Source organism: Anabrus simplex, chromosome 7, assembly GCF_040414725.1.
Source record: "Anabrus simplex isolate iqAnaSimp1 chromosome 7, ASM4041472v1, whole genome shotgun sequence".
Taxonomy (NCBI): domain Eukaryota; kingdom Metazoa; phylum Arthropoda; class Insecta; order Orthoptera; family Tettigoniidae; genus Anabrus; species Anabrus simplex.
Genome location: NC_090271.1, coordinates 214,497,800 through 214,524,040, shown reverse-complemented (window position 1 = coordinate 214,524,040; position 26,241 = coordinate 214,497,800). Strand labels below are relative to the sequence as shown.

The following is a 26,241-nucleotide window of genomic DNA, read 5'->3' as shown; positions in this document are numbered from 1 at the left end:
AAGAATACAATGATAAAATTTATTAGTTCTGAAAACACTAAAGACCTATGATAGTGTTGCCAGAAAATATACTACAGAAGGTCAGGTCCAGATGGATGTTGAACAAAAATGTATTATTTTAGTTTAATGATACCTGAAGTGAAAAATGCCAGCATATTTGTCTCCGAAGCCCTGGTCGTCAGGAACAACTCGATGGAATAAATTTTTGTGAAGACTGAGATTTGCCATTGAGGCTAGCACCCAGCTATCATCTGGAAGGAAAGATAAACAGAACAATGCTTATTGTTACTGCAGATGGTTGATTTAAAGGAACAGCAAGACCTTACGACTGGACTAGTTAGTAGTGTAAAGGAGAAACAATTCCAGTTTTTTCCATGTGCTTAACGACTTTTTCTCTTTCTTTCTCAAAATAATTAACAAATATATAACAATAAAAAAGGCGTGTGGCCTCCGAAGAGGCCGAGTGCAGGTCTTTCGAGTTGACGTCGTATAGGCAACCTGCGCGTCTATGAGAATGGGGCCCTACCTGTGATGAAGTCTATGCTGAATACGGCACACACACGCAGCCCGCGAGCCTTTGGAATTAACCAATGAAGGTTAAAACCACCGACCCGGCCGAGAATCGAACCCGGAACCCCCTGGACCAAGGCCAGCACGTTAACCATTTAGCCATGGAGTCGGATATATATAACAATTAAATATTTAGATAAACTAAAGTGAGTTCACAAAAGTTAAAGAACAATAAACTTGGTAACTATTAACAACATTTAAGAATTTTAGAGAACTAGTCTCATGCAAAATGGGAACTTACACTGTCAAGAGAGTTTACAAAATTTCACCCAAGAAAGTGAGGGTTGATAAGGTGGGCTTTCAGGCCCCACATTATGTATTAAATATTCCAGACTGATATATTCACATACTGCAAAGGAGTTTCAAATGTTTAGAAATCGGTTACTCCAACCACGGAACAGCAAAATAGTTCTGGAATTAAATCCTAATTGGATTTATTCCCTCAAACGCAAGAGATAGGCTTATACTATATTACTGGATGAATAATAATTTCATGAAAAGGCCAAAATTAGCAAAAGGTTAGTGATATAACATCACAGGAGATTCCAAACAATTACGTCGGAGAAAAACCTAATGCGGCATGGATGCCCAATTTAATCAGGGAAGAGGGCTCGTATCCCACCGCCGGCAGGCCTGAAGATGATTTTCCGTGGTTTGCCATTTTCACACTAGGCAAATGCTGGGGATGAACCTTAATCAAGGCCGCAGCCGCTCGTGTGTAATTTGGGTGCACATTATTTACGTCTGTAAGAAAGAACAATACTTCATTTATGGTTTCCAAACAGTATTTATGACAATATACAAATAATGTGTACTGAACGTGTTTTAATGTTATTTTGTGAGTATATGATTGTTTAATAGCGATTTTAGACACAAATATTCTATCACTTTTGTGTCATAAATGGCAACCATTTTATTTTAGCCTAAACTTGATCCATGGACAACACTCCTAAGAAAGGCACTTGATATCAAGTTTATAATCTTTGCCCTAAGTATCAGCCATATTGATCGATTTGTCGTGACTGTCATGAAAACCATGAAGAAGACAGGCACTATGTATCTTCTTCTCGGCGTTGCCTAGGTCACAGAAATTGCATAATTTATTATTGTTATTACAGCTCTGGGACTAACAGCCTCAGATGTAAGAACGAAGATTGTCTTATAACATCTTCTTAAAGCCTATTTCAGCTTATGCGTGATGCAAACTACTCGTGAAACTACCCCAGGAGTTAATCAATCCTTCGTCAACGCCATCGGCACATTCAGGCATTCAGATTCTGGGGAGCCTGAAACACCATGCAGGGAAGAGTCAGAACTTCCCAAAATCTCTAAAATGCCATCAAAGAAGAAACACTTTATGGGCACATTGAATGTGAATACGCTAACTAAAGTTGGAAAACTGAAACAAGTCACCAGTAAAATGGACAAACATATCATTAGCATATTAGCACTGCAAGAAAAAAGATTCACAGATGAAGGACCAACATCTTGAATCAGAAGGTTATAGAGCATATGTAGCAAAACGAGCCATAAAGAAGAGAAATGGCACGAAAGTGTTAGCATCCGGATTCATATTGAACAAGAGATATCTAGACTCAATAATCTGCATTAACTCGGCTTCCGAAAGTATATCATCCTTAACATTTTGATCGGGTAATAAAGCATACACAATATTAAATGGTCATGTACCTACAATTGTAAAAAAACAAGATGAATCCGGAGGAGGTTTAATATTTTTGGTCCAAGATACCACAACATCTGGTCAAAATTCTCGTAGGAGATTTCAATACACAGATTGGCATAGAACACAAACGTGGAAAAACAATAGGAGGCTGAATATTTTTGGTCCAAGATACCACAAAATCTGGTCAAAATTATTGTAGGAGATTTCAATGCACAGACAAACATAGAAAAACAATAGGTGATTTTCCAGCACATAGGTGCAACAACAAGAACGGAGAAAGGCTTACAAAATGTTGTCGACGATTTCAACTGAACCTAATGTCTACACATTTCAAATGACTACCACAAAAGAAGACACCATGGGTATACCCAAACAATGCATTAGGAAAAGACCAATTGGATCATGTTGCTATCAGTAAAAGTATTATGAAGGAGATACTCAACGTAAAAGTCAGAAAAGACAGTGATATAGAAGCAGATCGCTTTTTTCTGAGATAAAAGTTAAAGGGTTCTAACCCAACAGAAATATGCATACAACAAGAGGAAACATACAAAAATGAATAGATAAGACCCAGTTAAAAACCCAACTTGATACAATACCAGGAAGAGATAGAGAGGCATAGCATGTGGGAAAACTGCTTGCCTGTTGTTTAAAGGGGCCTAACATCGAGGTTATCGGCCCAATGTGGGAAACATACGACAAATCATGAAACAAGCGGCTCAGGAAAAGGGACATAGAAACGGAAGTAGAAAGCATTGATGGTGGAACTCCGAGAGTGAAACAGAGTTTCAAAATAGACAAGACGCTTGGAAGAAGTGAAGCAGCAATAAGACAGAACATAACGTGAATAATTTCACAGAAACTAGGAAACGAACAGCAGGAGTAATCCCAAAGTTTGAAAGACAAGTGGATAAAGCTGAACTTGACCAACTAGAAGAACATTTTTTAGTAATAACAACACAAGAGACTTTTGCGGGGTATTCAAAAACAGATTACAAGAGTACCGAATGAGGGGATTAACTTTCTGTTATCAACAAAGCAGTGTGGCAGTAAACTACAAAGAAAACTGTATTATTCTAGCTGAATATTTCAAGGAGCTTCTAAATTGTGAAACAGCAAAGGATAAATTAACAACAATGATACCTCAGGAGTATAAACAACCAAACGGCATCAGGTGAGGAAAATTAGAAAGAGCAATCATGGAGCTGAAGAATGACAAAGCCACAGGAGAAGGCCAGATATCTGCTGAAATTATAAAGTGGGGAGGTGTAAATATGCTAGCAAACTTGATTAATATTATGTAAAGAGATTTGGGAAAAGGAAAGGATACCCAGTAATTGAAAGACGGCAATTATAGTCCTATTCATAAGAAAGAAGACCCTTAAGATGTGAACAACTCTAGAGGAACTTCTCTACTATCTATCGTGTATAAGATCCTATCAAAAATTCTGTTAAACAGAGTGGAAGAACAGACAGCAGACCAAATTGATGAATACCAAGTAGGGTATAGAAAGGGAAGATCATGTGTTGAACAAATTTACATCCTCAGATCCATTATAAAGATTAGAAAAAACTGAAGTAAACTAGTAATCATGGCATTTGTGGCTTTTCAGAAGGCGAATGGCTCAGTCGATAGACAAACACTGTTCAACATACTATAGGAATTCAGTATTGATCACAAGACCATAACTGTGATCAAAGGAACACTCACCAACACTACATCTAAAGTAAGGTTGCAACATGACTAATATAAAAACAAGTGTGAGGGCTCGTCAGGTTCAAGCGCGCCCCGTCAGGAAGCGCTAGAATGGGCAAGTTCCACAGTACCGATCAGCTGGTCTTAGGAATGATGCCAGAGGGAACGTACTTCTCCATAATTGATAAGTATATACACTGTATTTTAGAAAACAATGAGAGATTACAATTAAAATACTTAGGCAAAGTACAATGGAAAAAATCGTACATGGAAATAAGAGCTACGGTCTTCATCACATTTTTCGGAAAGCACAGGTTATTTGAGTGTACATATACAGATAAATAGCACATAACTCCCAACATATTAAAACGAACACCCATGAACTATTTAAAGGTAAACGCTCTATTTCTTAACTCAATTTGTCGGTTACTGGACTTTAAAGCTTGCATGAACGTTTTGCGGATGTTCGAGATTGTAAATCTCGCCGGATTTCCTTCGTTCTGAAGAAAAATTGGCACTTGAGAGAATGATAAACAAGTCTGGGAATTATATCCATAACATGTTGGAGACAACACCCAGCTCCTGAAGATCAACTAAAACTTTTCTATGGAATCGGTACAGTCAAAAGATATTTCGCCCCATATCGATTATTTTGAGTTCAGTTTCCCATTAATTACTTTCTCGGCCTGGGAAAGAATGTCACATACACTTTTCGAAGGAAGTGTTATAAACACTTCATTGTTGCTGGAACCATAGTCTTTTATTTCGGTAAGAGATGAAAATTTACTTTGATTATTTTCACGTAGAGAATCGGCACAGGGCGAACACTTAATAGATTCAGAAGAGTGATTAACAACGTACCCATCCGAATGGTACATTAAACACTTCTCAATCGAAGAGTTTCGAACTGCGCTATCAAATTCAGGTACAGAACTCTCCCAGTCTTCGATATTTACTGCACCTTGCACCACAATTATTTGCTTGATGGAAGTTTCCTCTGGTTGTTTCACTGTCTTGTTATGCATTTCCACCTTCCGGATTAGCATACGCATCTGACTAACATACGAGGTCCAGATCAGCTCCCGCTTAATTTCACAATTTTCTCCAAAATTTAAAGCATGCTTTATAGGGACTTGGGTGCATTGAAGTAGATGCAAATAAAGGAAATATGTTGTCGATGTATAAAAAAAATCGCAAATCAACTACTGTACCATATCTCGACTTACAGCCGGGCACAAAACAATGCGTTATGCTGAACTATTAAATTAATCGAGCCACATAAGATACATGCTTGAAGTACACAACATACAATGAACTGAGTTTAGGAACTGAAAGCAAAGAAAATTCAACTAATTCACTGAAATAACTTCCACAGTAAAGTTTTAGAGATGGAATTCCATCACGTTTGGTCGATTTCCAGTTAGGTTGGTCTTGTACTGTATATGTTGTGTAAGAGTAAAATCACCATTTCGGTTCCCTATAAACCGCTAGTCCATTCCGGGAACATGAAATGTTATTGACGATTAACACCTACCGTTGGACAGGTGGATGTTAATGTAAAGTTTGACTCAAATATCTTCAGCAGTTTTCAAGTTGTAAAAAGTACGCTTTACACGCACCCGCTCTTGAGTTAAATCCGGTGGGACTTGTACCGGAAAACGGTCCGTTAATGATATCTCCCTTATTAATCCTCGTATTGAAATGATGCACATGAGGAAAAAGGCTTAGAAGTTAATTTCCATTAAGGCAGGTAAATTTACATTTAGTTTGGTTGTGTATATTTTGTGGGAATGCAAAATCACGGTTTCGGTTTCGTATAATCCCCCAGTGAATTCAGGGATTTAGAAACAATACTTACCCTAAAACCTACCAAAGGACAGGTGGATTCTAAATATCAATTTTGGTGGAAATATATCCAGTAGTTTCTAAGTTATAGACAAACAGACAAACAAACAAACAGACAGACACCAAAACTGATTATATGCAGATGGTCATTACTACTCCTGAAACGGATAACTGTCCGGAAATTTCGCCAAAATTGTCAATGTACAGACACACTCTAGAAGTGCAGACATTTATTTCGATAGTTACTGCTTTGAAACTGTACGACGTATCTACAAACAGACTTCACCTTCAGACCCCCCTTTCAGTGCTCTACATGGTTGGTCCTATGACATCTTCTCGTATCTCCTATATTTATGGGTTAGATTGAGGTAGAGTCATTGAATGGGGTGAAATTTTGTACAGTTTTCACATACTATTTTATATTTTTGATACTCATGTGACAGCTAGAACAATAAAATTTGCTTATAACATGGCCAACGGTCATGTCAATGTGCGTGCCGAATGACATGATTCTACCTTTCCTATAAGTGTGCCAAATGATAACATATACGTGTAAAAGTACAAAATCAACTTGAAATCGAGAAATACAGCTGTATTTAACGTATTAGGGATAGAAATACGACGAAAAGTCATAGAACAAAAGTTGTAGATCTCTTCAAAATGAAACGCCATCTGCTTTCTGACTTGTGATACGACTTACTGATTAGCCACCAATTACCCCGAAACGAACAGGGCCAAATGTTATACATTTGCATAGCTTAGAATATTTCCTCAAAGAAAAGAGTGTCCAGCATTCGGGATTAGCAATCGCATACATACGTGGTAATTAAGAAAGAAATTAATACAGTTTTGTAAGTTGAAATTAATAGAAAATGGATTATAAATGAGGACATCCGGATGACGACAAATATGTAAATACCAAGTGAATGTATTGGAAAAATCAAATGCTCCTCAATAAATTATGCCGGTGTGAGTTATGGATATAAGAAAGCGGTAATCGGAGAGAAATTCAGGCGCAGAGATTCTTAGGTAATCAGATAAGAAGATGAATATTTGTGTTATTATTAAGCTATTCGAGGACGGTTAGAACCTCCAATGATATTCCGCCAATATCCCGCGGAATGGCCGATTGACGACTCTCTTGCTTTCTACCCAAGGAACAACTACGAATTTAAAGGAATGATGAGGAAAATGGCAATACGTTACTTCCCTGCTGGCAAGCAGTCAGAGACGTTGCCATGGTAACCCATGTATTCGTTGTCGGTCTGTCGGTCACTCAATGCAGTGCATGGTATCGGCAGGAAATAGTAAATTTCTACGTCATTTGAAGAGTAAGGTAAATTATGAACAAAACAAAAGTTGTTTATAATGAAGAGACCTTTCACATACGGTCCACAGAGTTTACAGAAAATCAATAGTATAAGAGAAAATGGAGGAAAACCGTTGTGGTTTTCCTATAAAACTCCCGTCTTTTCAAAGATTTTAAAATGATATGCATATCGAAACCTTCCCCGGCATGAGTATACTCTAAATATGAAGTTTCGACGTGATGGTGGAACAGACAAACAAACAGACACGAAAAGTAAAAACCCCCGATTCGGTCTTGAGTTGACCTAAAACGGATAGATATTTGAAAATTTGGAAAAACAAAAGGAATTACAGACAGCGGACCCCCTACAACTTTATTTATAAAATTCCTTCCATTCCTTTGGTATTACACTATTATTTATGACATAATCAAAGAGAAATTTTAAATATGGCACTATGTACCACCCCATTGTCTTTAACACCTCCCCAGTAATTTGATCACTTCCTGCTGCTTTTCCTTGCTGTAGCAGTTGGATTTCCCTGAAAATATCTTCATTTGTGAATGAGAAGCTTCTTGTTTCCCTCTGTGTCTCTCCCTTTCTATCTTGTGTTTCGGTTTCCAACTCCTGACAATCATCTATTGAATCTCTGAATTCCCTACTAAATAGGTTTGCTTTCTAAGTATCTGTTAAATAGTGTTCACCCCCTTCTCCCACCATTGTAGGAATTTGGATTCCTTTTCCTTTTTGATTCCTGATATAAGAATACAGTTTTTACCATTTCCCTTTGTCGTCATTACCCTCTTGAAGTATGTCATTCATATAATTCTCTTTTGTTTCCTTTTTCATTCTATTCAGTTCCCTCATTAGCTGTTTTCTAGTTTCTCTACTCTCCCTCCCCTCTTTGATTTTCCTGTTTACTATCCTACATTTTCTTTTTAATTTTCTTATTTCCCTTGTAAAATAAACAGGGTCTGAGGTCATTTTACCCTTCTTAACAGATTTGCTTTCTCAGTATCTGTTAAATAGTGTTCAGCCCCTTCTCCCACCATTGTAGGAATTTGGATTCCTTTTCCTTTTTGATTCCTGATATATGAATACAGTGGCCATTAAGTTATTGAGACGAGTCGGTTCTTGTACTACTTGTGTAAATCCTCCCTCCCGAATTAACTTATTTGCCAGTTTCTGTTCATGGGCTTCACTTGCAGCTCCATTCCATTCAAGTAATCTCTTCTCTCCTTCCCGAATGATTCCTTTAAATTTAGCCCAAAGTGTATCCACATTACTCCCTTTACTTATCCAACAACTGAATTGTATTAAGGTAAGTCCCAAATTCATCAACTTTAGTTTTTCTGTACAATTTCTTGTCTTGTGTGACCCTCTTATTAAGCCTTTTTGGTACCAGTCCTACATCCATTATTACAGCCTTATGGTCACCTATTCCTTCAATTACTTCAGTTTTATCAAGAGTTTCCCATGGTTTAACCAAGAATACATCTAGTAAGTTATTGAGACGAGTCAGTTCTTGTACTACTTGTGTAAATCCTCCCTCCCGAATTAACTTATTTGCCAGTTTCTGTTCATGTGCTTCACTTGCAGCTCCATCCCATTCAAATTCAGGCAAGTTTAGATCTCCCCCATTTATTACCATATCATTATTATTGTTTTTATGAGTATAATCTATTATTTTCTCAAATATTTCCATGTCTCTTTCCTCTCTTCCAGGCCTGTATGTTCCTATAATTCCCACCTCCTTCATATTATCACAAACTAATTTTATCCTTAATATTTCATCCCTTTCATCGGTAAACCATTCATGTGAAGTTTCCTCCACCAGAATAAACACCCCCGTCCCTTTTTATCTTCTCGGTCTCTACGATAGACTGTGTACCCTTCTGGAAATACTTCTCTATTACCCACCCCTTCTCTCAACCACGATTCCACTCCTATCACCACATCAGTCTCATAAGATTCCATCAATGTACCGAATTTTAATTGTTTATTTACTACACTCTGACAGTTTACCAAGAGCAATTATGCAGAGGACTTACCCATGCTAAGTTAGTGTTTTAGCTTTGGCCATTTATTATGGTAATGAGGGTGTGTAGTTCAATGCAGATTCGATGTATTGTCATGCTATATCAGATTAGTCCTCTGGGTATTGTCATATATTAGTTTTGCGGAGTCAAGATCAATGAAATCACAAGGGCTATGTTGCCGTATAATTGTTGTGTGGGTAACTTTTCATGGGGATTGCTAGCCGACCTAAGAACAGGAACAGCATGATATACACATATGCATGAATTTAACAGGTGTGAAGGAGAAGCAGAGGGTCTCGTATCCTCAACGTTGCGTTAGACAGGGTCATTTAACTCACACCGGTGAGTCTCAAATAGCTTTGCAAGTGACATGAACAAGGGTCTCTTGTATGAAATAATGATGATGTTGAAAGCTGACCAGGATGATTTGGATATCCTGATGAAAGGCACAGTATTTAAGCCTGATGGTAAATTTGCATTGTATGCTGTTATGGATAACGATGAGATATAACCATGCTTGATTATATGCCCTGAGGTAAGGTCCACTCTTTAGGCCTCGCTATGATGTTGGAGAAAAAGATTCTCGTATGATAGAGATACCTATTGTACAGCTCGATCAGCTGAGGGCAGCCTTGTAAGGCAGTGAATAGCAGCCCAGTGCCATGTGATTGTTACCAGATGTCAGAGACTCGACCGTGCCGTTATGTAATGTTTGTTTTCAACAACGAGGGAGTGTCGACCTTGCTATTCCTTTTAACTAGGGTAGGTCAGTGCCTTCACCCTGTGAGACAGCCAAATAGAGAGGCACACCTTTCACCAAGCCCGTAAGACAAGTATATATTATCTTTGCATGTTTATTTCAGGTCCAGATAGTGTTTCCATTATTTGTTTGCTCAGTGATTTTCCATGTGTTTTTCTTGTTTTTGTGTATGTCATTGAGTTTGTCAATCGTTAGAGGTGTAGCATGTATGCATCCTAGGGGTCGCGAGTTTGATACTCATATGTGGGTGAGCAGGGGCTCACAGTAACTTCAGTGTAATTTTGAGGGTAAGGAAAGGTCCAATAAGCATTATTCGATGTTGTATCCCAGGATTAGACGATCTTTGTAATTATAGTTTTTAATGTGCGAAGTGCTCTGTTCCTAATCTCATGATGATGAAGGTTTAATTACGACTACATGGTCGAATATGTTCGAGCGTATCGAAAATGTTATGCGTAATGTTGGTAAACATTCCCGCGGTCTCCGCAGTAAATATGACTAGACTTGTCGCCATTTCTAGGCTTTTGAGGGATTAATTGTAATATGTTTGTACAGAATCTTGGGGATTAATTTTCCTTAACCCGAATTTTATGTTCATTGAATTTTTGTTTTTATAATGTAATTTCTCTTCATTCAATCACGCAAATGCCGTTCCTGTCCTACTTACATCTTTTAGATTTAATTATTTTGAGATCGATTCATCGAACGTTCCGCAGGCTTTGCCACCAATCTAGCCAGGTATCAAGAGTACAGAAAAGGACAGGAAATTATGATAAAATGTGCCTTCTCACATATGCTACTATAAGGTGCAATACAAAGCCTCGTAATAGCGGAGAAAAACCTGTTGTCTCTGTACCATTGCCTAAGCCTAGTCCATAACTGACCCGAGTTGATTTAACACGTTGGCTTCCAAAGCGGTACATTGTACCGCTGAGTGAGTGTCTCATGACAGGTGTTGCTATATGACTTTCCCTGCCGCGCCGACGGACCGCTGAGCAGTTGAATTCGCTATGCTAGCGTACCGCTATGGCCTCGGAGCAAATCCTGGCGTGCTTGGTTTCCAAAATATAGTCTTTATTTTTTATTAATCCAACCTCCTTTCATTGGCAATATGTGAGTATTTGTCCAATCAGTTTAGCCACGCGCTTAGGTGTGCCGTGTTAGCTAATTGGCAAGATTGGGTTTGAATCCTACTGTCGGGAAACCTGGTTATGGTTTTCTGTGATTTCCCATTTTCACCCCAAGCTTATGCCTACCTAACCAATGGCCACATTGATTCTTTCCAAATTTTTGCACCCATACATGAGCTGATTTCTACGCTTATCGCAATAAATATAGCGTAAGCATGAGCGTATTTGCATTTTATAAATTGACAATATTCATTGACAACGTAGCAACATTTTAGATTACCATTGAGCTTTTGTCAAGGAGTAAATAGGAAATGAATATATTTCAAATTTAATTTTGTGAAGAGTGTTTTGTGTTGCAAAACATAATAGATCATTATGACATGGACACTACTTACCAGAATTCTCATACTGAAGGACTAGCCTCATTATCTTCCGAGTTCGAGAAGAAAACGGTTTCATTTTTATAACTAACCTCTCCGTTCACTGGTAAAATAACTTACAAATGTCTCGCAAGTATTTCACGCACACCCTACTGTAAAACAATGAGTGCCTTGCGATTGTAGTCCTAAGCGCTAGTAAACAAATCGTGTCACGCTCTGTTATCTACAATGTGCACTAACAAGCAATGCAAGCTTCCAGTACCGCTAGACTGTACCGCTCCGGCCGTCTAGGCAAAACCATGCAGTGAACTTTCCTGTGGGGCCACGGCGGTACCTCGGGGTGCTGGGAATTTGTATTGTATTTCGTACGTACATTGAACACTTAAGTGAAATATCACTTCGAATTTTGCATTACTGCTTATTTACTACATGCATAAAAGAAAAAATTGCTTTGACCACCAGAAAATTTCTTGCTACGTGTCCTGGCAGTCAACGTGTTAAACTCATATTCAATCACGTCCTTTATTTCCTAACTGTTCTCAGTCTTAGTTCCAATTTAGTTTGGCTTTGATTTTCCAGCTCGTAATGAAATCTTCTCTGACATGTCTATCCCCTTATTTCTCCTAGATTTTGCACACAATTTGAGCTAAGTCGAAGAAAATTAAGACGATTCCCCACAGAATCACCTTTTGGTATAATAAACTGGTTTTACTCATTTTAAGACATAACGTGTGTCAGATCCCTGTATTACAATGAGATTCGTAATAATGTTATTGTTTTGACGAAGTAAATAAATTCATATCTTTTCTTCCTTCCAGATGAATTATTACTGTTTTGCTTGCCTTAGCCAGGTTGTCAGAGGGACGTTGGTTGTATTTATTGGCCCACATTCACATAAGGCTCTAGTCTAATATTACTGCCTTTGTATGCTTTAGTTTCTTTATGTGACAATATAAGGGGTGTTTCTCTTTTTATTTCACCTCTTTTCGTAGTAGGCCTAACTGGTATGAATACTATTTATTTGCCCTGTGTGCTGATGTGTTGATAAAAATGTGTGCCTTGGGCAAGGACTTTATTAGCAGCGTCAGGAATGTTTAATGATACCGGTTTTTAGCCCAGTTCTCCGATATTTGCCTCTGTAACACGCTTGGACCACCTTTGTTGAAGCTATGCTTGAGGCAAGGTTACGTTTTCTTCGAGTACGAGAAGGTCAGATGCGATTACGGTAGCATCGTGATGTTAGAAATTGATTATCGACACCTATTTTGTGCTAAGCCGTTTCATCTCATTTTCGTGGAGAAAAATTTGAATATTACGCATTATGCGACGTGTCCATATAAGGCACTGCTTTTGTGTTATTGAGATCTCGTTTTAGGACTTGAGTGTGGATGAGAAAAATATTGTTTTAAGAGTGGTTTCTCATTCATGAATTTATTTTCTCTTCTCCCGGATCCGTGCCTTAGTTTCTATGTATATTCTCTTTTAGTGAGTCCTGTATTGTTATTTGTTGTTCCTGTACTCTGCACGCACTGTTGGATACGGGTTCTACGTCTTATTTCATACAACAGTATTTTTTGAAAGATCTGAAGTTCAAATATATTCCTTGCTGTGATAATTTACCGGTTTACATTTCTGCTGATGGTTATCATGTCTCCCACGTAGTTCAAGTTAAATGCCATATTAAATTGCACAGCTTGTTTCGGGATTGCACGTTTAACGTGGTTCCGAATTTGTCTACGCCCATCACGCCGTCTCCTCTGAGCGACATTTCGGAAAGCCAATATTCCGTTATTAACAATCTGTTAGAGAAAATTACTGACGTATTAACTTCAGAATCAGGGAGCGTTAAGAAAGTCTTATCACTTAAACCCAAAGATGACATCCCGGCTAGACCACCTCCTTTTGGTTGTTCTCCCAAATTGGTTGCTATGAGAAACTACGTAAACGATCTCCTGGCCAAAGGAGCGGTCAGTCCATCGAAGCCGTCGTACAGCTGACCGGACTTCTTGGTATCCAAAACAACTGTCAGTTCCGTTTGGTACTAGGTAGTTGATTCCCGTGGGTTAAATTCCAAAGTGGTTTCGATAGTTTCCCTCTGCGCACGATCGATTGCACCTTCCAACATTTTGGTAAAGCAATGTTTTTCGCGGTTTTGACCTCCATTCAACATGCTATCAGATACATTAGACACTTAGTGCCGTCATTATACCGCCTTCACCGTTCCCTTTGACTCTTCGAATTTAATAACGTTTTCATGGACACTTCCATCGATGGGCAAGCACTTAGTCGCATACTTGACTCTCTTTTTGGTGATTTAATCTTCTCATACGTTTTTACACACAGTATTTAGATGACCTTGTGGTACATTCTCGTAACTTTGATTATCATCTGCGCGAAGTTCCTGGGCGTATGAGGGAACACTGACAATCCCGACAAAATTTCTTTGCACTCCCTCCCCCACAGAATAAAGTGTATCTTCAGTTTCCCAAGACTTAAGAATGTCCGTGGTGTAAGAAGTTTTCTTGGGATGGTCGGATTTTATAGCAGGTTCACCTCTAAATTTTCTTATCTCGGCCTAGTTAAACTTCTGGAGGGAAAGGATGTCCGTATCACATATCTGAAGGTAACTTAGCACATGACAAAAAATATGTTTCTCTTTTATTGATACAATTAAGTAGCCTATTTCAACAGTTATCACTATTATTCACCCTCACTGGAACAGATAAAACACTGACTGATATGACAAATGCAGGAGCAACTATAAGATGTTAAGAAGAAAAACTTTCCCAAGTGTCCCAGTATGACGGTATACTCCCGAAATATCTAAGTAACTGCTTAAATATTGTCATTAACAGTCACAATGAGACCAAAACGTACTATTTGACACTTTTATCGGAGATAAGGATACAAGTGTTTGCGTGAAGCGCATTTCTGAACTGCATCAGTGCCCAAAGCTACTTCGGCTACCATCCAAGACTCCGCTTCAAACCGAATAGGGAATTCACGGAATAATACTTATAGAAGGGTGATGAGTAGGTTTCAAACCAATTTCTCTTCTCATAGTACTCGATAGTCTGAGTACACTCTGTTGCAATTTGCATATTATTTATAGCATAGTAGTATTATATCCCCCAGGCACTGTCACGTACTGAACCTGGGTAAACCGAGCGAGAACTGAGTATGCTAACGGCTATGTGTAGAATTGACTTTATATATCCTTAAGCAGATATCAAGATTTTCTTTGTATTGCAGTTTGAACTTCATTCGGTAAAAGTAATTAGTGGGACGCAAACCCAATAACGAACTTCATTCAAAAAGATGTGAAGAAATTGTTCATTTTCATACGTAAATGATGAATAGGGTACTGACCTAGTCCTCCCTGCACAACGTCAAACCTTGAGGGACCGTCAACGACGAGTAGTGGATTGGCCACAATTTCCTAGGAACAGAAAAATATCCATAACAATGCCTCGCTGGTGAAAAGTAAACTGCATTATAACATTCCTTTTTTAATTTACGCTCATATATGTTAGCATTATAGTTAATATTAGCAGAAGTACCCGTTCTTCATACGGGTTATCAGAAACTGGCTTTAGTTGCTCATACTATCGGTGTGACTGACTTCATTAGATATTTATATCACTGGTGTATTTACTTAAGTACGTAGCAATTAGTTGTCATGTTTGAAATTATAGTTTAAGTATACTGCCGCTAGATAGTACCACAAATATAAATGTTATTGAATGCATCTGCTTGATCCGACATTTCTTAACTATTACCAACGATCAAGGAAATACGCAATGCATAAAATAAACTACTATAATTATCGAGAATTATAATTCTCAGGGCTTGTCACTCATGTCGCATATCATATATAATGAATCTGAGTATAAATGTTGAAATATTTTGTCAAGTCATGGGCGCGCCATCTTGACAACTGTGTATATAGGTTGTTTTCATGGTTACAATGATCGTAAAAGTGTACCAAAATATCGGCACTAATAAAATCAGTGATCCTACTGATCCATGATTTTATAGCAAATAGTTCAAACTATAGGTAACAGACTCCGCAAACTGCTGAAACCTAAGCCAGTACGTAAAAACGGAGGCCCGTCGGGAACCTCTGGTCGCAGTACTACGGAGATCTCCGGGGCTGTTATTTTTATACTTCTCTCCCTTTCCATTACCGCCCAAAGGAGTGCTATGAGCATCTTACATGACAGTTTATGTTTTCCAGATAGTAAGTCATATGTGTATCAATTTTGGTTGGCACCTATGCCCAAACGTACATGCATAATCTCGCAGCTGTAGAATCGTGCAGCTGACGTTGCCATGGTTACGCCCGTTGGTTTCTTCAACCGATTCCTAGAGCAGGGGTAGTGTGGTTTCAATATCTCCATAACGGTTGGTTTTAGGGCCTTAAAACATGGTTTTAGAGCCCGTTGGGCTTACCGGGTTTTGTTATATGCGTCAAGGGGCTAAAAATGAGCGTTGTCTCGTCCTTGTACGACAAATTCGATTTCGCCTATATTAGCCTATTATTTTATATTTTTATATCTCCCCCCGTCACCCCCATCGAATTGTTTTGAAAATAAAATACAGCCCATGCTACTCACTGGCAATATAGCTTTCCATCGGTGAAGTAATTTTCAAAATCGGTTCAGTAGTTTTTGAGTCTATCCGTTACAAACAAATATAAAAAGTTTTCCTCATTATAATATTACCACTTTTCGCGTCCGTAACATGTTAAGTTTTTGAGATATACTGTAGATATACTCATTTTAAAAAATGCCCAACCCCTTGGCTGAGTGCTCAGCGTTAAGGGCTTCGGTTCACAGGATTCCGAGTTCGATTTCGGGCTGAGTCGGGGAATTAAATCGCGTGTGATTAATTCTTCTCTCTCGGAGACAAGTTTTTTGTGCTTGTCCCAACACTCTCCTCTTCATATTCACCCAACACACCACTTTACCAACCACAACAGGAACACGCAATAGAAATTACATCCCTAGACATAGGGTTGGCGCAAGGAAGGGCATCCAGCCTAAAACAGGGTCAAATCCACATTTGCGACACAGTTCGCAACCGCAACCCCACAGGTGTGGAAAAAGCGGTAGAAGAAGAAGATACTCATTTTAAAAATTCATCCGCTTTTCTTTTATTATTTCACCCAGTTAGTGGATTTTCCAAAAAAGTGTGTATTTTTAAAGGAGATTCCAAGTACCAATCTTAACGTCTGTAACATCTTCAGTTTCTGAGATATATGTATCCTCATATAAATAATTCGAAATCTTTCCTCACTTCTTTTCAACACCCGCCCCCCTCCCATCAACCCTTAAGTGGATTTTCTGAAAACAAAAATTTGTGTTCTTTTTATTTTAAAGTAGATTCTAGATACCAGTTTTAATGTTTGTATCATGGTATCATGTTAGGTTTTTGTGATATATAGTAGATAATATCGCTGCTGTAGAATATTCGAGCTGACGTTGCCATGATTACGGCAGTTCATTTCTTTATCCAATTCCTAGAGCAGGGGTAGTGTGGTGCCAATATCTCCGTAACGGTTGGTTTTAGGGCCTTAAAAGATGGTTTTCGGGCCCATAAGGCTTACCTAGTTTTGTTCTTTGCGTCAAGGGGCTTAAAATGAGCTTTGTCTCGTCCTTGTACGACAAATTCGATTTCGCCTATATTAGCCTATTCTTATATTTTTATATCTCCCCCAATCGCCCTCCCTCGAATTGTTTTGGAAATAAAGTACAGCCCATGTTACTCATTGGCAATGTAGCTTTGTATAGGTGAAGTAATTTTTTAAATCGGTTCAGTAGTTTTTGAGTCTAACTGTTACAAACAAATACACAAATTTTTTCTCTTTATAATATTAGTATAGATAAGTAACATCCTTGATGGTCACATCTTAGTCCAGACCTGCCCTGCAAACGTACCTGGAATTAAATGACACATTCTGTATAATTTCTGCCAATTTATTGACTCGAATGTCAACGACAGCGATGTCTGGCGTACGTAAAGGAACTTACTTATGTACAGTAGCTCAAAAGAGGATGTACGCATTGCAGCCAAACTACCCCAAAATTAACAAATTTCTAACACTAACACCAACACAAGCAATAAATATATTACTTACCGTGCTACAGTATTTCAGACACTAGAAGTGTGTCAAGAGCGTAGTGGAAGTGGCTCAAACGCGCAGAAAGAATCTTAGAAAATAGGGAGGGATATTTAAATTAAAATAGTTGCAATAAAAACCCCAAGGAACTTCGCCGATCTTATCGAATGATAATAAACAAGTCATTCATAAAATTGAAAATAAATTTAATGATTAAAGGAAATTATTATTTCAAGAATGTAATATTGAATTACTCGGTTTCCGTTTGCGATTTTTCCACATAGTTACAGATAACCAATTACAGTAATGATTAAATATCTATTTCAATGAAAAGAGAAAAATAAAGATAGCAGTTAAAATGCAAGTGATTGAATATTTATGAACATCCCTTTTAATGAACTTGAAAACACGATATTTGTGAAACCAGAAAGTAAAATTTCCGCTTTCTTAATATTTGAACAAGCAAATACGGTGAAAATAATTAAAATAATTAATGATTAATTGAATGAGCTCTTAGAGGAGAAAATTAGTTCAATAATAAATTATCTTAATGAGGAAACCATAAGATTAACTCCCAAAAACAGAACAAATGAGCAAACAATCCCAATCCGTAAACAAGATCGTCATCACCATTTTAGTAAAAGGTGGGCGTAGTCCTTCAACAACAATAATAGTGAAAACAAAAGGGAACCTAAGAGAAGAAAATTCCAAGAAAATAATTAAACCCCAAATATATTAAAGGACGAATTTAAATAAGCCCAAAATTGATACAGAAATAAAATGAAATAACTTCGGCCTTCACTTACATAAAAGTTCTTACAAAGAATTTCAAATAATTGGTAATCGAATTTCATGATATCCGTGGAGATTACTCAACAAAAGATTAACGCAGAAAATTTATTCTAACACTTCCTGACCTTCTTACTAGAATGACGATTCTCTGTGATTGTTACCCGTAAATAATTCAGGAGCATCTATTAAAAAATTAAAAATAGCACAGAACCACTTAAGAATGGAAAATAAATAGAATGTACACAGAACATACGCAATAATCAAATCACAAATTCAAAAAACTAATGCCATAAGCCCAAGAAATATATATATTATACCCGCCCCCTACCCTAAAAGGCTCCGACAAAAATCTACAGGGTCGTTAACGGGTTAAAACAAATAGGCGCATATCTAAAATAAACTTAGCAGCATACAGGGTAGGAAAAAACGGAGCATACCTAACTAGAGTGAGAACACATTCCTATAAAGTTTTAAATAATTCGATCGGTTTATTGAATCGTGATGATTATGGAAATGAAACACACACATATATATATATAAATGAGGTACATAATTGATTCTACATTTCATTGTGAGTTGCTTATTAACCTCTGGTCTTGTGTGATAGGTCCGAGTACTATCTATCGCGATGCGAGATGCCATGACGTAACGTGAACGGAAACATTTATCATAATCACTGAAGCTATTCCATGCTACTGGACAAATGAAGTCTACACTCATGCGACAAGTCTGAGTGACGCCTATTCTAGAACACACAAATTATTTCCCAACGGAATACCTGAAGATAAATTTTACAGACAAGGATCAAACACCCGAGTTTTGAACCGAACCCTCACTTGAATACATAAGTCGCCGACTCTAATTACAATCACTACATGTTACACAGAGCATCATAAAATAGTCACACATTTTATATACAAGAATCGGATGAGATACACATCCTTCATCCCACCACTGTGGAATAACTGTGCCCACGCTCAGGACTGATCTGATGGCCCCAATGATGCAGGTGTCACTGAAAACCCTAGCTAATTTATACTCAAATAAATAATAATAATAATAATAATAGAACAAAATATTAAGTACCAGTTATCGTATCGCTTATTAGCAAAATACACTAATCAGCCGTGTTGAATAATTCCAGCCACATGGTTCGCAGTAGCAATTATATACAGTCAGGCACTGCTTCTCTTGGCCAAAAGTTCTTTTCACTCGAGACGGATACACACAAAAAAATATATCTGGTTCAAGGCCGACTCTCACCCCTGCTGTGGGCGGTAAATAGCCTCGCCTCTTACGGACATAACAAGCCGTCCCTTTAATGATACATATTACCGCAGTACACACTCCATAATACTGAGGTCAATTTCTCATTCATGATCTTCTACGTGTGTGATTACAACACCTTACACCGTGAGTTCAAACCTCAAACCGTCCTGACTTCAAAATAAAAAAACCTCACTTCCACACGTATTCTGCACACTGTCGAACCTATGACTTCTAATGCCGCATCTTTCTCCAAACATCACGACACCGGTTTATAATACTAATATTCGTATAATTCTTATTATCATCATTATCACTATTATTATTATTAGTAGTAGTAGTAGTATTGGTTTCAACTATCCTCCGACTTCCTCACGTGATCTACCTCACACACACACACACACACACACACACACACACACACAATATTTATGCCACACACCCGGTAATCCGATCGAAACTAAATCATCCCTGGTAATTAAATCATATTATATCATCAGATAAGGTAAGGGTTATTCTGCCCGAAGGCAGGTCCGAACCTCCGCAGAGCCAGAGTTTACGTGCGGTGGGGTGGCCAGTTCCTTTCCGCTCCTCCATTCCCTTACCCCCACCAACAGCGCGTGCCAACCCATCCAACTCCTGACCACGCCCAATGTTGCTTAACTTCGGAGATCTCACGGGATCCGGTGTTTCAACACGGCTACGGCCGTTGGCTTACAGCATCACACGGCAATTAAATCATAATTAAATTGTCACGCGGTAATTAACTCATAATTAGATCATAATTAAATTGTAACACGGTGATTCACTCATAATTAAGCCATAATTAACTCTTAATTAAATTGTCGCACGGTAATCAACTCATAATTAAACCATAATTAAATTGTCACACGGCAATTAACTCATAATTAAATCATAATTAAATTGATCAAAGCAACCCAACTTAAATTGAAACAATCCTTAGCTAAATACTTCAGGGGAGGAGTTGGAGTATCCGTCCAGTGAGCATCTCTTGGAGTCCTGTTACTTCTCACGTAGCTCAACTTACAGTACTATCACTACACATACAACTACCAGGACTGGATTAACTCCAACCTATCTTAAATTATCAATCCTTGAATCTATTAAACTACTGGTCTTATAAAGCATTAAGTAACTATGAATTTCCCAAATCATATAAATAAATGAATATTCTCCCGCATTGAGGCTACTTAAAGGATACAACAAAGAATTGAAAGAGAAAAGTTACTTAAGTATGGTTCGTCCATTATTGGAATATGCAAACGGTGTTTGGGATCCTCACCAAGAATACCTAATAAAAGAAATAGATAGTGTGCAGAAGAAAGCAGCAAGATTTGTAACAGGGGATTTCAGGAGAAAGAGTAGTGTATCAGAAATGTTAAAGAAACTAGGGTGGACCTTGGACTTCCGTGGGAAACTTTAAGTAAGAGAAGGGAGAAAACTAGACTTATAGGTTTATATAGATCCTATACAGGAGAAGCACCATGGGGAGATATCCGTGAGAGGCTTCAGTTGGAAAATAATTATATCGGCAGGACTGACCACAAATATAAAATTAGAAGGAATTTTAGCAGAAGCGATTGGGGTAAATTTTCATTCATTGGGAAGGGTGTGAAGGAGTGGAACAGTTTGCCAGGGGTAGTATTTGATCCTTTTCCAAAATCTGTACAGATATTCAAAAAGAGAATAAACAGCAACAGAGAAAATAAATGAAATGTTAGAGGACATTCGACCAGTGCAGGTTAATGTAAATAAGGAATATGTGTGAATAAATTAATTCCATCCCCTGATCTAAGGAGTTTGGACAGCCAAAGTAGAGGACTGCCTGTAGGGGTGCAGTACAGTGGGGACTTCGAGGGCCCTGGGACCGCTACGGTAGCTGTGAAGGCCCTTCAGGAACTCTGAAAAGTGGTGGCAAAAGGGGCTCTGGTTAAGACGCAGCAGGTCGTTATGCTACTTAGGTTCCAGAATGGGTAAAGAAAAGAAAAAGTAAATAAATGCAATGTAAATTTTAATCTTATACCAGTTGTACAGTATCATTTGAAGTAATTCCACATACTGTATATCAGATGACTATATTTGTAAATAGTACAGGAGATATTATAAGTAGAATTTTGTAAACAATGTAAATTTATTAAGGATGAGCTGTGTGTTTAATAGAAAAAAATGTTAGCGTAAATTATATAATATTGTATTATAGGAAAATTTTATTCTCTTGTTAATTTAATATTTAGTGCTTGACAATAATGTATTTTAGTGTACCATTTGCCACCGAGGTAAACACCTCATTTGCAAATAAAGAGACTTTGATTTGATTTGAAATAAATTTCCCATGATTAAATTCTCCTGTATTTGCAATTAAAGTCACTCAGACTTGTTATCAAGAAAAAGAAAACTACCTGCTCATCTTTGGCACTTCTACATACAAATAAGATTTAAATCCTTAACATTATAGCTATAGTTTTATGACAAATAATTCCCGTCCCCTCTAGTCATGCCATTTAATTAGAAAGTACTCAGCCTCCATCCTTTGATTACACCTCAGTCAGCTTGGGCGGTCCATATCGGGTTTTAGTACTGCTCCATCAGCACCAAGGTGATCGCTGATAACTCCATTTCACCACCAAGACGGAAATACAAGGTCCTCGATCGATGATGTCATTTGCAGTTACCTGGGCACAGAACATGTCACAAGTTTATTTCTACAATACGTTCGACTGCGTCCCGCGCGCACGTCCGGCCGCGATCTTTGATTAAATTAGTCTCGATCAAAAAGTACTGGTACTGGGTATTACGTTACGGGCGTACCTTATAGTCCGCGATTCAATATCAAGTTACCCTATAACTCTCAGCCACTGTTCATTTATTACTACACGTCACGATCTTGGCGTAATAATAATAATAATAATAATAATAATAATAATAATAATAATAATACAAGTTGAACTAAGTGTTCGCGATTCGCCACAGTTTAAATATTTAGTTACTAGCGTCACGTATGTCAATACTATGTACTATTCACACGAATTACTCTCCTGCCTTTGAGTTTTAGGTTTCAAATCACTAAACAAAGAATTACGAAGAGCTCGACAAACATAGCTCCGCCCTCCGTGAGCTGAAAGTTCCGACTGAGACGCTGCGCCCTTGGCAGTGCTTTTTACAAGGAGGAGGCTACCCCCACCTAAATATGCATATGACCTGTCCACGACCCACCAGAGGTCAAATAGTGCGACCATTAGGTGACCAGTATCCACCTGATGTAAATGAGGCACATCCGTGCGATTATTTTTCGTAGGATCTCTTTGTATTAATTAAAGGTTTTTCTCGTTCCCCCACTACTCTGGGGTGAATCCCAGCGTCAATGAGGTGTCTTAGCACAAACCAGTTGGCTCCTGGTACTTTTCCATGCTTATATAACGAAGTATTATTTCTCCATCCGTAAGTTATCAGCAAAAAGGAAATTACACACTTTAAATAAATGCCCCGATTATAACTATCTTTTCTGGATCGAAAAGCGACGCTAGAATTTATATTTTATTATTTTCACAGCATAGACTATCAAGTTGGCTAAGCTGATTTTAAGTTGGCTCTCATATTTTGCTTCGAAAAAGCTTGCCTCTCCCCTTTTCTTGAACGTGAGGTGGGGATAACTTCTCCCAAGTTGCGTCGTGGTTAACTACCGGCACAGCCCCACCCATGACGTCACAGGCTTCACTCTTCTGCGGGCTCACCACTGGACAAAGGAAAAGAGTGCGCAATAGATCGCAAATACGGAAATTTATAGAATAAATTTTAAAAACTTATTTCATCTCTCTCAGTGATGTTGATATTTATTAATTTCAAGATTTCTTTCCTCAAAATAGCATTGCGTCTGCAATTTAATATCATCGGAAAGAAAACGGTAACCCAACCCCCAGGGAGTAAATAATACAGGGAGCTGCCCGCTGCACTACTCTCTGTGGCTATCGCTTGAAGCCACGCCCCCCATGGTTAGCAAAACATGGCAATTCTTACGTTGTGGATATATACAGTACAAACTAAGTCATATTCTCGGGAGTAGGGAAACTTTGAATCGCTCAATTAAGTACACGCGGCGATTAACTGTAACCAAATTATCTGGCAAACAGACCTATTAATGCTTTTTACTGAGCTCTAAGGAAGCGTTCCTCATGACCCGCAGCCTTAAATCTACTCTCTCATTAGTTGACTCTCTGTGCTATAAACCGAGTAACTTAAGAACTGGAGATGTAAATCTTCACCAGAAATCAGCAAAGATAAGGCTATATTTTTGCTAGTTGCTTTACATCGCACCGACACAGATAGGTCTTATGGCGACGATGGGACAGGAATGGGAAGGAAGTGGCCGTGGCTTTAATTAAGGTACAGCCCCAGCATTTGCCTGGTGTGAAAATGGGAAACAACGGAAAACCATCTTCAGGGCTGCCGACAGTCGGATTCGAACCCACTATCTCCCGGATGCGAGCTCACCGCTGCACGCTCATAACCGCACGGCCAAGTAGTCCGGTGAGTAGGCTATTAATAAGGGCATACCGCGATCTGAATGCTTTAAGGGAATGCACACTAAATCACCAAACTGGGCACAGCAACATTGCTTACTAGATATGTTTGAGTCGTGATGGTGGTGATTATTGTTTTAATAGGACGTAGAACCATCAAGTAATCCAACCTCTGACACAAGTGGAAACAACGCAGGACTCAGCTAAGGGCCCCTTGGAGGCCAGTTCACACTCCGAAATTAAGAGTCCCTTAGGCCACCTGGACGCCAAACCACACTCCGAAGGTAAGAGCCCCTTAGGCCCCCTTAATTGCCTTTTACAACACGTGGTGGTGATTATTGCTTTAAGAGGGAGTACAACTAGGCAACCATCCTCTATTAACACTAATCAGAGATATATGGAGATATCGGCCAAAGAAAGACAAGGGCCATGCAGGGCGAGAAAGTGAAAGACTCCCTAGCCCTCGAATCCGGTTATAGCCTCGGAGTCGGAGAAGAACAATGGCTGACCATCGGAGGTCGGACATGAGATTAAAATTAGTCTGGCACAAGTAAGTGGAAGCAATGACAGGACTCAGCTAAGGTCCCCGTAGTTGCCAACCCATGCTCCCAAATTGAGATCTGGTGGAGCCCCTTTCAGTCGCCTCTTACGAAAAGCAGGGGATACCTTGGGTGTTGTTCTACTACCCCCACCTCCACACGGACTTTTATGACAGGCAGGGGATACCGTGAGCCTTAATTCTACCGTCCTCACCCATAGGGGATACATATTGTAGAGGTGGTGGTAGTGATTATTGTTTTAAGAGGAAGTACAACTCGGCAACCATCCTTTATTAACACTAATTAGGAGGAAAAATTGAAGAGATCCAACACTTCGAAAAATGAAGGTATCGGCCAACGGAAGACAAGGGCCAACAAGGGCGTAAAAATGAAAAATGCCCTAGGCCTCGAGTGCTCCAATTCTGTAGGTAAGAAGGGAATGCTTCAAAAATAGTAGGTACTGCAGTCACCTTCGAAACAAATGTCTTCATGGACCGATCAAACAATTCCGGTTTGAAATGTGCTGAACATATTCTGCTGTAAGGAGAAGGTATCCAATTTTCCCTTCTAATGACCTTAATCAACTCTGCTCTTCTTTCATCATGAACAGGAAACCTCAGGAAAAATTGACGATAAACAACAAGTCTAACCTAAAAATTCTTACGAAAAGTGCACGGTGCTTCTGAGACTCCGAAGTACTAGCACAATGACAATGGAGGTAATATACAAACCATACTTAAGAATCTTACTTATGAAATGTTATTACAGGATAATTTTTGGATTTCCGATTTGTGCAACCGCATGCACCACACGACATTGTAAGAACTATAACATCAACTAAATATTAGTATCTCTTTTATGTTTTAGCGTGTCGTACAGTGTTTGCATCTGAAAATTCCCACAATTACAATTTGCGTTGACCGTATGTACTTCAATGAGCTGTGACAGATTTGACTATCAAAAAATAGCATGCGTTCTCGCGCCTATTTACGACCACGCCCCCTATGTAGACCACTGTCATTGGACTTCGCTCTCAGAGCTCCAAGGCATCTCCCTGTATTCTTTACTCCCTGCAACGCCCAGATAAACCAACATGTTGAACATGGTGGCCGCCTAAGGATACTGCGACTGTGTTGCTCTGACAAAAAGTGATTTTATAGATAAAATCAGCATTTCAGACGTAAATAGTGTTGTCAAGATGCCATAAGGCAATACATTTTCTTTTTTTTATTAATATGAAATGCGCACAAACGTATATATAGATATGTAACATAATATGAATTATAGGCCTACTACTGTTCTTCACTGTGTTCTATTAATGAATTTGTTCTCCTAGTGCACACGCTAAAAATGGTAACGTTCCCATAGTCTTAGTCTCAGATCTTCTATAAGGAAACATTTGTTTGGCAGCTCGTAAGTTAGCCTTGATAGAATTGTCTTTGAGACATCCAAGGCCCTTTTGAGAAATCTGGCTTTAACAGTTTCACTAGTGGAAAGATCGGACACTGTTCGTTTTTCCCAGATAAGTTATAAAAATGCCATACGTCAGCACTGGCAATATCTTCGTATAGAAA

At 38.5% G+C, this 26,241-nt stretch overlaps 1 protein-coding gene across 1 annotated transcript in view; it reads right to left on the bottom strand.

Moving 5' to 3' along the window:
• The window catches only part of LOC136877779 (calpain-B-like), a 459,866-nt gene that overhangs the window by 384,656 nt on the left and 48,969 nt on the right, over positions 1–26,241 (bottom strand). The window contains exons 3-4 of the mRNA XM_068228742.1: positions 14,781–14,850; positions 134–251 (exon numbers count right to left, since the gene is read on the bottom strand). Of these exons, the coding sequence (XP_068084843.1) occupies positions 134–251; positions 14,781–14,850 (188 nt within the window). The remainder of the gene's footprint in view (positions 1–133; positions 252–14,780; positions 14,851–26,241) is intronic.